Consider the following 15035-nt stretch of genomic DNA (forward strand, 5'->3'; position numbering starts at 1 on the left):
CCGGAAGCAAATATTTGGCACGGAAATAGTCTCAGAGAAGTGCATATGTGCAGTTTTATTACGAGGTTGTAAAATATACAAAAGTTCTTGCGCATTTTCAATTCTGCTATGTCAATGCGGTTAATAAGTTAAATCCACTTGTTTTTACAATTATTGTTTTTTGTGAATAAAACTTCCAAATTTTTGCATAAACCTGCCAAACCTATTCTCGTTAGGTTGTATAGAGTTATACACTGGCGAATTGTAACTATGTATGTTATTGGGTCTGTTATATGTATTCATCATCCCTTTACTTTGATAATCTGAAATCTGAACATTACTGTTGTGTACAGGCATTGTGTTTTCTAATTTACAAAAGGGCTCGAAACGACTATACACCCTTCTCTCATTTACTCTGGCAGGATTAATCTCTTCTTGAGGCATGTGTTGTGCAAACATATCACTTTGCTGCATATCTATTTGTTGCATCCCCCTGTGCTGTGAGTGCCTTAGTTGCATATCTCTCTGCATCACTGGAGGCATTTCAATGTGTTGAGGCATTTCCCTTGGTAATACCTCTGTCTGTGGGTTCCAAGAAGGATCTCTTTGTACAGAGGTTGGCATTACTCTTCTATATGTAGCATATGTTCTGGTGTCTTGATACTGAATTTGCTCTGTATTAAATCGTGGTGTAGACGCATCTCCTGTTTTTTCAGTAGTAATCATATCAGGAGTTTGGGTTACTTGGATAACCTCTTCAGAAATGGGCTTTGGCGATTTAGGGGGAGCTGTGCAAATGCTTTCTTTACTTTTATGTAAGCTAAATTGTGAAGCAGAGAGTTTCAATTTGTCTTTTTTAGGTGCGATTTCATTTTTCGTATCAGACTTTTTGGGGCTTCCCTGTTCATCACCTTCAGAAATTAAGGTGTCAGAACTACTGCACATTCTATAAAAAGCTGGTGTTTTATTTTTAGAGATATTTTCTTTTTTCTCGGGTGCCAGATTAAGAAGAGATTTCAGTTTTTGTGATCCTTTTTTAAGGAAATTGGGAGAGCCTTTACTTTCTTTTTTCGTTGATGAGTGGCCATTGTGACCTTCCTGATTGGTTGAATCCAGCGATTCTGTCGATATTGCTTGAGTAAAAAGAGAAGTCTGTGATTTACTGTTTGTATTTTCATCAATATGCTTTAAAGTATTTTCTAGATTTGGAGTGCTAGTAAAATTGAAAGTATTCTGATGCAGAGTGGTTTCAGGTTTTCTTCTAACCAATGAATTATAAATATAATTTGGGGGGACTATGGTGTTATTTTGACCTCCATTTACTTTTCTGCGTTCAAAGAGAGGCAAGCTTCTCCTCTTGAGAAAGTTATCATTCTGTTTATTAGTAGGCTCAGCCTGATTGTTTGCACATAGAGCTGTGTACAAGTAACTTGTTTGTCCTATATTAGAAGTGTAATTTGAACCAAGCCTTGAACTTTCTGGAACATGCAGACTATGCCTTTTAAAAGTATCCTGTTGAGTTGTGTGTTGGTTTTCGTAGTTTATACAGTTATGTTGATCCATATTATCTGAGAACCTGATGTTATGTGGTGATGCTTTTGGTGTAAGGCTACCCTGAGAGTCAACTATAGTGGAATTTGAATGGGAAGAGCCAGTCGTACAACTATTTGCTTCCATTTGTTCAGGCAATGTAGGCTGGTATAAGAGTGAAGATCGAATTCGGGAATTGCCATAGAGAGAGTTATCAGTAATGCTTTCAGTTCTTTCAGATGCTTCATTCCTTTCACTAAATGCATCATTTGAATCAGGAGGAATATCTGAATGATCATTCAAGTATGATTCAATTCTCCAGTTTCTTAGAAATGATTTTGTGGTGCGTTCCAATGTTGGCATTCTTTGTTGTACAGATCGCATGTGACTATCAGCTCCGTGGAAAGATCTTCGGACACTTGGATTTCTTTCAGATAGGTTTGGAACAATTCTCTGCGTTAGTCGGGTTGCAAAACTTTGTGTAGATCCATTGTAGTTACTTGAATAGCTGCCCCTTGATGAAGACCCAATGCTAGCAACATCTACTTGTCTATTCCAGGTAGTGGGGGCATTATTACCTCTATTGTTCACTGCTCTATTTAGCATCATATAAGGCGACAACTCTGTTTTGTCCCCTGCAGCATAGCTATGTCTTTTCCAATTGTCATGTCTTTCAAACTGTTGAAAATGCTGAATTTTACTTTGAACATTAAATCCCAATTGATGAGGTCGATATGCTGAATTTCTCATGCCGAATGTATCATCTTCATTGTTCAGAAATCTAGTCCGTGGTTTTAAATAGGTAGAATCCAACGTATGAATCTGTTCTTTCCTGCCAAAAAGACTCCGTTGAGATGAGGCTGAGAGCAACGAAGACATAGAATATTGGTATGCGCCATTTTCCCATGGAATTTTTTTAATTTTTCCAGACACCAGTTCCTCCGGACCAAATGCAGCAGGAATACAAGACCGGGCATACATTGTCCTAAACTCTTCATCAAATGATTCTACTAGTTTTCCACTGATAATCTGGACCATACTTAAGTGTATCTTTTCATAGGACCACATAAAACTGAAGAGAAAGAAAAGACATTAAAATATTAAAAACTATTTTCAAACTTGTAAAAAATATCCACAGTATATCAAAACAGATAATCTCTTTTAATTAACAAATCAATTATCAAATAATGGTATAATACCATAAGCACAAATCAGGATATAGTAAGGAAATAATAGGTGTTAAGTAACCCTTTCAAATCTTTACATTACAGCCACAATATACCAAAGATATCAAACTTGTCAGAATGTGAAACTGAAAAAAAAAAGAAACAGGCAGGATCCGTAAAACGCAATCCCACAATTGTGACTACTAGGAATATTGAACAGGTTGTAGTATATTTTTATTAAAAAATGATATATATTTTTTATATATAATATTAATATATATTTCTACGCTGATTTACCTTAATTTCAATTTATGGACTTTGAGAACCCCTTCTCAGGATTGTGCTATGAATATATATTTTATATGTCTTGACATTGCTTTCTATTTGTATATTTCTGAAATTCAATAAAATTGCCTCAAACACAACAAGTAAATATTAAAAGCACAGGGACAATTGTCTATTCTAACAAATAACTAAGGACTTGTTCTGTTGGTAGCCCTGTAACTTGATTTTTTTAAACTTTTGTGGATCCCATACAAAGCATCTGTAAGAGGTTTAACAAGTCATAAATGCACAAGGTGACCACAGTAATGTAATGACCATAATTAATGTTTGCACGACCATTACATGGTCTTATTACACTCTCATTTCTTGCAGGGTGTTAATAGATTAGATAAACAGTTTCAATCTACATCAAGGATGATATATAAATACTTGTTTTAGGATGATATGAAAATTTGGAGACTAACCCAAAAGAATTTTGCTGGATACAGGTAAATATCTTGCAAATACAACTAAATCTTTAAAAATGATTGCATTAATTCTATGACCTTACAACAGATTCAAAAATTGGATTCAACTTAATATGGATGAAACCATGGGGCAGATTTATCAAAATGTAAGTTTAGAGCTTAGTAGATAAAAACTCACCCATGTTCTGTTCATTCCTATGGGATTTTTAAAACCATATTTATCAAATGGTGAGTTCTAACTTTCACCCATTTCATTTTCAGCTATAGAAATCCAATAGGAATGAATAGAACGTGGGTGAATTTTTATTTCTTAAGCTCTAAACTCACATTTTGATAAATCTGCCCGACAGTTATGCAATTATCATAAAAAGCAGGCAAATCATTTTTAAAAGGGGAATAAACATGTAAAAATGGTTAAAGAAGAAGTAAGTGGGTAAGCAACAGGGGCTCCAATATATTAAGGAGCCCCCCCAGTGATAATAAATGCAAAACTCACACCCAGCAATCTTCTTCGCTGAAAGGTTAGAATAATTTCACACAAGGATGTTTCTCCACCTGCATTCCTACATCCTGCTCTGGGCCCTAAAAAACCTAGTGGGCACTGTCAACCCAGGGCCGCTGCCCTTGGCACTGCGGGGAGCCACAAGAGTTAAAGGAATATCATCAAAGTCACACGAATTTACCTGTAAGTACCATACATAACCTTCTCACAATCCACTAGGAGAAACTTTTGGTCCATTTTACCAGAGAATTTGGCACCGGACTTTGAAAAATAATCTTGACCTTTGACAGTTCTTACTCTTAAGTTCTATAAAGGAATGAAAGAAAAATGACATGTTGTTTTATTTAAGAATTCTAATTTAAAGCATACATATCTTAAATATTCAAAAGTAAAACAGGAAATAATTACAGTATCATTGATATAACATGATGTGAAGTAATGACTCTAAAACCTGCCTTCTTGATGGCATTTATTAAAATTGGTCCATTATGAAATTTACATTTTTACATTATAGGATTCCCTCACCCAAAAATTGTGTTTTTTGCACAATGAAAGAAAATCAAATTATTTGCAATGGATAAAAGTTATTTGTACTTGTAGTTGACAGTAGTGTTTGTTTATCCTTTTTGATTCTGACTCATAGGGGCAGATTTATCAAGGGTCGAATTTCGAAGTGTAAAATACTTTGAAATTCGACTATTGAATTGAATCCTATGAAATTCGAATTCGTAGGATTTTTAGCATCGTATGATCATATTCCCATCGTAGTACGATCGTACGATTTTATCGTACGATTTTCCTTTGAATGCCAAAAATGCTGTAGAAGGTCCCCATAGGCTAACATGGCTCTTCAGCAGGTTTAATTTGACGAAGTATTGAAGTCGAAGTTTTTTTAAAGAGACAGTACTTCGATTATCGAATGGTCAAATAGTCGAACGTTCAAGTTGAAGTCGGATATGGCTTATTCGATGGTCAAAGTACCCAAAAAATACAACGAAATTCAAACTTTTTTAACTTCGAAAATTCACTCGAACCTTAGTAAATCTGCCCCTTAAACAATATTGGAAAGGGCAGTTCTCTTTGAAGGTCTACAATGTTTTTGGAGTCAGAGCGAAAACTGTAAAATTAAATGAAGTCGTATACTCAGATAGGTTTATATTCTTTAAAACTTGGTATCCTTACTTATGGACACAGTTAAATTGTGTTGACAAAAGTCCAACAAGTTCAACCCCTCCAAATGAAACCCAGCACACATGTATCACACTCACCTATACATTCACAATTTTACTTATATAATGATAGCTACACTAAACTAACTGTAGATCATAAGTGATGCCCTAGATCACTAATAAAAGAGTACCTTTACTTACCCTGAGCCTTTGCACCTGAATTCCTTGTTTCTCTGTCATTTTGAGAAAATGTGGAAAGTTTATGTCGTCTAGAAGAAGATAAATTGGAATTCCTCTGCTCGATGCCTCCACAAGTTCCTTTAAAATATCCACATCTGTAAACATATCCATAACAATGGCGATTACCTGTAATAACAAAGAAAAATCCAAGTTGACTATGAAGATTTTCAATCATTCAGGTCATGGTATATCTAGTATAGGTAAATCTAAAAACAACTGGACTTGCTGAGTAATCAATGAAGACGTTTCACTACTCATCCGAGTAAACTCTTCCACTAATCCAATCACAATGGCACATTGTAACTCTTCAAAGAGGTGACATCTGAAAATTCACAGAGGTGTTGATTCTGTGTAGTTACGGTGATAGGATTAGTTATACTCTGCAAGATTAAAACTGCCTACATATCCCTTAAAACTATGTGTAAAATGTAGTGGCAACGTTTTGCAAAAAGAAATAATGTCACTTCTGAAAATGTTCCAGTTACTTTCCTTATACTGTGACTGACTTCTTTGGAGCATGGATAATACATACATATTGAGTACCAGAGAGAGTGGGTCACAAGACACAGAGGCGATCTGACAATATCAATGGGTGACTGTCACTACTATTTGTCAGACATATCCTTCATATGATTGCGGTCTGCGAATTATTGGCCAGAACATTGTCTGAATTGTTATTTTTACTACATTATTTAATCTGAATGGTTAGTGGTAGATCAGGAGATTTTACAGTACACTCTTTTGTCAGACATAAGGATATATCTGAACGTCTATGGCCAGCTTTACCCTATATCCAAAAGACTAATCTCTATTTGTTCTACTATACAACAATTTGGGTGAGAGACTGAAAGATGAAGATGGTATTTGCAAGAAAGAGGATTATTTTGTACCAATAATCCTGGGACAATTGTATGAATCTCTATACCCAGTTGGGTTTGAGTTTTAAAACATTTGATATCCTTAAAACTTACATAAGGGCACCTTTACTTACGCTGTAGCCTAAGCCTAGTTTTAGGCTAGAGAAATGTAAATTAATTGGCTTAAGGTGAGTTCTAAGTGAGTCTAAAGGTGAGTTGACCAAGATAGCTGATATTTGGTCATGGATGTATCTTCTAAATCTAGATTTTCAGTTTGAATCTGCTCACAGTGGCATTTGAACCAAACATAGGGGTAAAACCTGGCGGATGCATTAATTTATATTATAGCCCTGTTTGCAATTACTGCTTACTTCTAAATAAAGGCTTTTGAACAACTGCCCAAAAAATAAATAAAGGCTTTTGAACAACTGTCCAAAAAAAAGTGTTTAAGGGCTGATTTGGCTCACCACGTGGGTAGCCAAAAGGATCACTTACTTGTATATACAATGAAAAAAGGGAAAACAATAAGAAAGCTCAGTTGAGGCAGAACAAAATGACCATAGACTTTTTTAAATACATGAATTCTGAATCTATTGAGATTAAGTCAAAATGTATTCAAACAAGATTATAATAAAATTGGTAAAAACAAAAGTTGACTGGATAACGAGCAGTTAGTCAGTGGCATGGATAATTAAGCTATTTAGGGCCCAGTTTGTATATTATTTATATTTTTTAGCCATACTGGGTCAGTGTGTTTCTGCATAGAAAAGAATCATCCAAATCCTTTCCCCCCATATTTAATTTGCATTGGGGAGCAAGAATTCAGGCAAGCGATATTGTTCCGCACTGAACACTAGCTTTCAGGGTCGGACTGGCCCACCGGGAGACCGGGAGAAACCCCGGTGGGCCCCGGTACTTGTGGGCCCCAGTGGGCGTTAGTAATGTCTACCTACTGTTCCCCTATGCAGCTGCTTTTTTCCGGTTCTGAAATTAATTGAAAGCTCAGAGGGGGGAGAGTGGGCTGTCCAATTTCTGCCTGCCGGGCTCCTGAGTATATATTTCTTAAGTATTTAGTACAGGGAACTTACTACCCTCCCTTCTGTGTGATATTACTGTTAGCTTCTCTTTTTTCCCCCACAACAATACAGGGAGATTCTTCTGAATACAGGAGATTAGATAAGGCACACCGGATCTTCAAGTAGTAATGCCTGTTAAACGAATCACGTGTTAGCTAATCGGCATTCTGAAGGAGCTCTCTGCCTGCGGTTGTGCGATGAGAAAGACCAAGAAAGACAAACGACAAACAGATAAGAAAATAGTCACTCTAGCATGGAGAGGGGGGGAGGCATATTCCTAAATGCTATAGGGAAGGGGATAAAATATCCAGCAAGACAATTAGAAGCAATAAATATTCGTTTAAAGGAACAGCACAGAAAAATATTAAAAAAGAAAGCTCAAAGTAAGTAAAGTTGTTAATACACGTAGCTGGCCTAAAATGTAGTACAGTAATGTTAGACTTAATTATTACCTGACAGCAAAGAAAATGTTCCTTGGTCTAGGGTTGCCAAGTTTTATGGAAAAAAATACCAGACCTCCTTTATTTTTTATCTTGCAGTAATACCAACCAGGTGTCAACCTTACTGTGGTTTCTGTGCAGGGTTGCCACCTCTGCTGAAAAAAATATCAACCTTTATATAGTTTTATGTTTTTTTTGCCAAGAATGATAAAATACCAGCCAAGTGTCAATCCTATCTCTGCACCCTATAATGTTTTCAGTCTGCACATTGATGCATAACTGTATGGGACATATACATTGTTTTGACGTGCTTTGTGTAACAGATAAACACTGAGCAAAAAAAAATGGTGGGTGAGGGGGAGTAGTGAAGTTTTTAGAACCTGAGAATGACAGCACAGAATGTAAACATGGAAGGGAATGGTGGGGAACATTAGGAAGGGGAAAGAGGCAACATTTTGGCACATATGGGGTGCCAATTCGCTGCTCTAAATCTGCAATGATCTTTTACTGGCATGTAGGGGGTTAATGCAATTCTCCATCTGCAGGGACCTTACTGGCATATCTGGATTATGGAATGCTCATTACTGTCTAAAGAAAGTGTCAATAGGTTGTGGGGGTACATGTGAAAGAGGGCATATCACAATAACGTTTTCTCCATATTTTGTTGAGACAGCCCGGCCATTACATACTGCACCGGTTGATGAATATTTCAGTTCATTAAAACTTTTCTAACTGTCAAAAAAATGAACCTGACAGTAAAGAAAGCTTTGATAAATCGAGAAAATATAGAACTGCTGGGAATCCTTCAGGTTTCCCCATTTCAATATTCAATAAATCTGCCCTGCAAAATGTGTTATTGCTTTCTAGTTTGTGCTTGTTTTTCTAGAACATACATTACGAAAGTAGGAGCAGAAGCGAAACATAAAAAAATATGACTTCTTTCAAACATCCTTGCACAATTTCCTTTAAGGAAAATAATCATTGTAGATGCACAAGTTAGTGTGAACTACCAGGGCAGTACCGTCTGTGGGGGACTATAACAATGGGATACTAACTCTCCATGGCAGGCCCTGCTAACCAGAAAACCCCCTAAAACCCATCTCATCCCTGGTTCTGTTGCAGAAAAAAGTAGTAAGCCAAGTACACAAGATAACTCGGTACAACCACTACCTGCCACAAACACCCATATGGGGAAATACAGAATTCCCCTGGCTTGGTGTTACTAAGCCCCCTGGGAGTCTGGCTTACGCTAAACATCACTACTCTTGGGGACATTTGGGAGAGCAATCAGGTTATACCACTACAATCTTTACATGATAAGAGACAGCTCCCCACATCTCAGTGGTTAATGTACCACAGGCTGAAGACAGCCCTAACTAGACAATCCCGTCGGAAAACAATCACACTCGCCAGCTCACCCATTGTGGACACCTTATTGAACTCTAATCAATTGTTCTCATTGGGCATTTTTGTCCTGATGTTGCAGTTTATTGCATGCTGTGATTAAGCCATCCAAAAAGCTTGCATTCTAATATATATTAATATACTAAATTGTCCCTTACCCTAAATTGTTCTGCTTTGATCAATTACTCCTAATCTGTGCACAGAGGATTGGGAAGTCATATACGTCAATGCCCAGAGAACGGAAACTTTAGGAAGGTTTAGGGAAACTCTACAAGGTTATGATGTTTTTTGATACAACTCCTTCATGTCGTGTATGGCAAACACAAACCCCCGGGGAGTGACTGGATTCCTGTCCAAGCGTGCTCTTCTACCTTGAACAGCCACCTTTGGCTTTGGGCCTGGCTTTTAGATACTTGGGTGCCACCAGGACTTACTTCATGATTAGTGATGGGCGAATTTGTCCCGTCTCGATTCGCCACGAAATTCGCAAAAATTTGCAAAACGTGAATTTTGACACCAGCGACAATTCACGGGAGTCAAAATTGAAAACTGCGACAATTCAAAATTTTTGCCAGTGAATTTTCATGGGAATTTTGTGAATTTTTTCGCCAGCGGCGAAACATGCAAATTTGCCATGAATTCGAGCCTGCCGAATAAATTCGCCCATCACTACTCATGAGAACTCAGCAACTCCCACAGGGGCAGGCAAGGGCTTCAAACAGATACTCTGAGAAGGAGCCAGTAAGCAAGGAGCTGGACATACTCAGACAAGAATCTTGAGGCCAACTCAAGGTCAGGAACAAGCCAGGGTGAGAACCAGGAAGTCACACAGGGAACAGGAACAGGTAGCAGGAGTCAAAGGAACAGGCTACAGAGCACCTAGAACTAAATACACTTGACCTATAATGGGCAATGAGTCAGTGCAGAGCAGGGGGTTATATTGCCAAACTAATAACTAACTCAGAACACCTGTTATTAGATTGACAACAGGTGAAACAGCATTTTTCAGATCAAAGCCACGTAAAGATAATAAAGGCTTTTAAATGTTTTCTCTTTGATGGTGCTGTCTTCTACATTTTTGATAGAAGGAGCTGGTTGAAGTCGACACCGTGTGATGTGCACCTAAAAGTTTGGGAATTGAAAAAGCTTGGTGAGTGCTTGCAGTTTGTTTCTTTACAACAGACAAAACAGGCCATGCCTTCTTGGGATACCAATAGCAGTGAACCAGAACATTAGCTGTCTGCTTATATTGAGCAGAGATAATGCATTGATAACACCTGGTCACACGTTCAAGCCCAGGCAGGATGTTACATTTCATTAAATGAAGACATTTTTTCCCAAACATCCTAAATCCTTGTTGAAGGGGATGTCAAGCACTAGGCTCTACCCTTCAGTTGATCTAGTCCATGTCTTCTGTTGACACAATTCTGAGAGGAATGCAAAATGAATCTCAACGATTACAGGAAAAACTTTGTTAGGGCACCTTGTGTCCTTTCTGTTGGGCAAAGCAATAAAGGCATTGTTAAAAGCATCATTTAAACTGGTAAACTATATACTGATACAAATATAGATCAGTGGAGGGCACTCCAATTTTCTCTCAAAAAGAGGATTTTCTTATAGCTTTAAGCAAATACGTGCAATAAGCCCCAAAGAAAGGCCTCCATATATGTAGTTGTATTACAATGCTAAGTGTATTGAATTTACTTTTATGACACAAATATAAATCTATACAATTTTTTCGAAAATACCATCTTGTAGGTTTTTTCTTATGTGTGCAAACCCATATTTGTATATTTCAAACTATATACTGATGGCAGCACAAATAACAAAGGCTTAACTGCCTACTATGTGCAATGTTCATAAAAGAGGGTACAGAAACAAAATATTTATTAAGAATATCCTGCATGGATTCAAGGTAAATTGCATAAACTTGTCAACCTTTTGGCCTACTATGAGTTATATAGTGACCCACGTTGCATCCATTAATTTGGCAAAAAAAGTTCTCTCTCCTTTCAGTTTTTCATTCCTGTACAACTGTGTTATACTTTATAAAACCTGCATTTTTCTGTGAATTTGTAAAAAAGTATTATGTTATTGCTATAAAAAATATTGTTTTATAAATAATTCTTCAAATATTCTTATGCCTTATATATTTTGTTTTTTGTTTGTTATTGTATGCAGGAAGAAAGCATAAAATTGAGACAAATTTGAAAATATCTTTAGCCTTAGACTCAATTATTATTTCAAATGAAACCATGCTAAAGAAAATGAATGTGATTTGCAATGGAGAACATTGTGCTTTGTATAACAATACTCCAAAGAAAACAGCAATTACATTTTGCATTGTTTATATTGATTGAATATTTCTAGAGTTTCATGCCAAACTGTCCACTCATTGGAGCCCGTTTGTACTGATGTCAAATCTGACATGCATGTTTAGATGGATCCGCGAGTCTGAATACCAGCTCACTTTACATTTGTTCTGTATAAAGGACCCAATTTGGCTTCTTTAACAGATAAATAGACAGTTCTCAGCATCACTGTCTGATCTTATATCTAATCTTTTAAATCATCCAGTTCAACAGTAAACTATGAATTGTTCATATTGCAAACCAGCACTAAAAGCAGTGACAAAAGCAATAAAGTTGGTTAAGTGTAAATGTGAAATGAGGCTTTATGATTGCCACATTCTTCTGGAGAAAAAACAAAGCAATCAAATCACAAAGACTGGAGAATTATATGGATAATAAGTTGGAAGAAGAAGGAGGCAGCAGAGGGGAAGATGAGGAAAAGAAAGGAGAGAGAGAAAAAGGAGAAGAGATGGACAGAGTGGAAAAAAAGAGTATGGCACAGCATGAGAGAATTGAATGGTAGAGTTGTGTATCTTATGTACATATATTTTTTACAGTTATGAACATGTACCCTAGGTATCTTCTAGTTACATAGAAATCAGTTGATTGTGATGGCATATGTATGCAAATTATGGTCACTTGATATTATTTATAAGGGCTGAACTCCATATGCGTTTTTCATTGGATCACCTTGGATCGACAAAACGCATGAAATAAGTCAAATGTAGTTGCAGGTAGCAAAATCTAATTGGACTCAACGAAAATTAGCAGGTAAGAACCACATGATAAGAATGTCGGATGAAGACGCAGCTTTCTGCATTCACGTCCGACAGTTCTGTTGTTTCGGGTTGGAATGTAGTTCTTACCTGATACTTTTCATTCAGTCCAATTAGATTTTGCTGCCTGTGACTTCATCCGACTTATCTCCTGCGTTTGGTCGATACGATGTGATCCGACGAAAGCCCTAAGACTTTAGTGGTCATGTATTATTTATGACCACAAGTGCAGTCTGCAAAAAGCAATTTTGGAAGCAGTTTTTTCCCCCACAATGCAGTGTTTTCCATAATTCCAATTATTGCAATTGTGCCAAGGGGAATTTGTGTCTGATGCAATTGCAGCTGATACATACAACTATATTTTTTATAGGACCGTTCATGCAACGGTAGTCTGGAGGGAACCATGTAATTCCCACCAGCTAAAAGGTGTGTTGGAGCTCACGGGTTCTCCTGCATCAATAGACATGATAAGGGACAGGAGGCAGGATGGACCCACCAGGCAGAATGCAACAATAGGGAAGTACAAGGAATGTGTTAGGATGCAAGTACTTTTAATGAATGGTGTCATTAGGACAACTACTGCATCCACATGCACTTTCATGTGCATACATTAAAAAAAGAAATAAATTGATACCTTCCAAGCAACACATTTTGATGGCCCCAAGATTTCCTAAAACAATCTTTGTATTGCATCTTCAGTCTAACATAGATATATTTGCCCTCTTAGTGGAAAATGTTAGTCTCATTAAATCAGTATTTTAGAAGTAGAAGTGATTTCAGTTACAGTTAGATGGCCATGTTAGATAGTGGATCCCCCTGGAGTTTCTAGATCAGGTTCTCCTCTTTGGCACTTGGAGGGGATTTCCCGAAGGAGGTTATCTAAGGAAGAGAGCAGTTACTATTGGGTGATAAGAAGGGGCTAGTGCATAATGCCCGGGAGCCTTATCATTCAAAATGATCATATGGCATATTAGTGGCTTTGCCTTGAATAAACTCTGATCTAGCTGCCAAGAGCTTGTTTTGTATCTTTGTAGAATTACTTTTTTTGCTATTCAGACAAGCTCAATACATGTATTTTTTATTTACACATATATCCAAACAGTATGCATGTTGATGTCTGCCAAAAAACAGGGAAGCCTAGGGAGTTTCCTTTATGTTTAACTCTGTTTGCCACACCTGTTTTCAAGCCAAAATCATAATGTTAAGTTATAGCAAGAGGATAATTAAAGAAAGCTTCTCTATGTAAAAATGCTACCTACAAATTAAGGGCTTTGGTACACTGAGTTCTTTGACATCCATTGCCCTCCCATTGCAAGCCAGATTGGTCCATATGTTCTTATCTATCTGCAGCTGCTTCCTGTACCTAAGTAATCTTACCTTGACAACACCAGCATCTACAAAAAGGCAGTGTGTTTATAATTCAAATAAATGCAAAGCAGCTGCCGGTGCAATAGAGGTGTGATCATAGCTGTCTTTTCTTAAAGTATCGTGATGGTCAAAACATAGTGTGATATCACCCTAAATTAGGAGCATGATACAAAAGTACTGCTAATCAGATAACACATTTTGCAGACTATTAAGTTAATGCCAGATGGGCTGAAAATGGCCTGCTGAAATAATCAGGCCGAGAATCAACCCATACACTGACATTAGCCTCCTGTCCTGCCTGCACCTGGAAAATTGGGTCAGTCCAAGTGCAGGCAGACATGGCAGATTTTGTCACGAGAATGCAAACGCTCACATTTAGGAGGCAGCAACACCTACAGCTGCCATGGGGCTCAGAGGTAAATAGTCAAATGAACTTTAACACGTTGTGAAAAAAATATGGATAGCATCAACACCCATCTACATGTGCTCATAAGTAAACTCCTTCTACATCTGCAGTGGAAAGAGCAAAGGGATGACACTTGCAATTTATTCACAACTATATCAAGTTTATATCCTGTATTAAGACCACCAGGCAGTATGGGGAAAACAAAAATAAATGCAAGATTCTGTGCAACAAATGTAATATGGTGACCATTGGAAGGTGAGAAATTAATGTTTTATTTTGTTCTATAATATGAGTCTTACATAACCATTTCAAGGTGTGTCAAATGTGACTCTCTCTATGCCAGGCTGTGCTGTGCAGCATATGTACAACAGAACTAGATTGTCTAACATATAATCTAATTTCTTTATAATCATTTTGTGCCCAGCCGCCAATTTATTTAATAATCAATAGGCGACTTGTATGAGTGCTCACTTGAAAGGTTATATCTGTTTTATCTTGAGGAATTATAAAGACACACCATTTGCATACAGCCTGTCAATTCTAAAACAACATTGAAACAGACATTGTGAAGGTTGAGTAGAAATCTCAGCAAACCTCCAGTTTAAACCAGGAATGGGGAATCACAGATGCACTTAACGACCTGACGATAGTCGCTTCATAAAGCAGCAGTCAATTATTTGTCCTATATATTTACCTTCCCTATAATGAACCTCTATCATTAACAAAAGCTTCTAAATGATATCAAATGAATCCCCACCACCAGCTAGACAATTTTTCTATTTGCGGTGAACATGCAAACTTGCCACCTATTACCTCAATGCTCCCAAATGTTGCAGTGTTCGGCAGGGGTTTGCCAGAAAGTAGGCTGGGTTATTGTCAACATTTCCTATAAATTCTAGGGTCACTGCAATTAATTTTTTAATGCAAGGTGTAGTGCAATGTCTACAACTGTGTTCATCCATTGCAGTTCACAAAGGGACTTGCATTAATACAATTTGCCAGCCGCACTTTAAGTGAGG

At 37.2% G+C, this 15035-nt stretch overlaps 1 protein-coding gene across 1 annotated transcript in view; it reads right to left on the reverse strand.

Moving 5' to 3' along the window:
• Positions 1–31: 31 nt before the first annotated feature.
• The window catches only part of fam83b.L (family with sequence similarity 83 member B L homeolog), a 41131-nt gene continuing 26127 nt past the window's right edge, over positions 32–15035 (reverse strand). The window contains exons 3-5 of the mRNA XM_018263467.2: positions 5300–5464; positions 4111–4235; positions 32–2581 (exon numbers count right to left, since the gene is read on the reverse strand). Of these exons, the coding sequence (XP_018118956.1) occupies positions 151–2581; positions 4111–4235; positions 5300–5464 (2721 nt within the window). The 3' untranslated portion in view covers positions 32–150. The remainder of the gene's footprint in view (positions 2582–4110; positions 4236–5299; positions 5465–15035) is intronic.

This window comes from Xenopus laevis, chromosome 5L (genome assembly GCF_017654675.1).
Source record: "Xenopus laevis strain J_2021 chromosome 5L, Xenopus_laevis_v10.1, whole genome shotgun sequence".
Classification (NCBI taxonomy): domain Eukaryota; kingdom Metazoa; phylum Chordata; class Amphibia; order Anura; family Pipidae; genus Xenopus; species Xenopus laevis.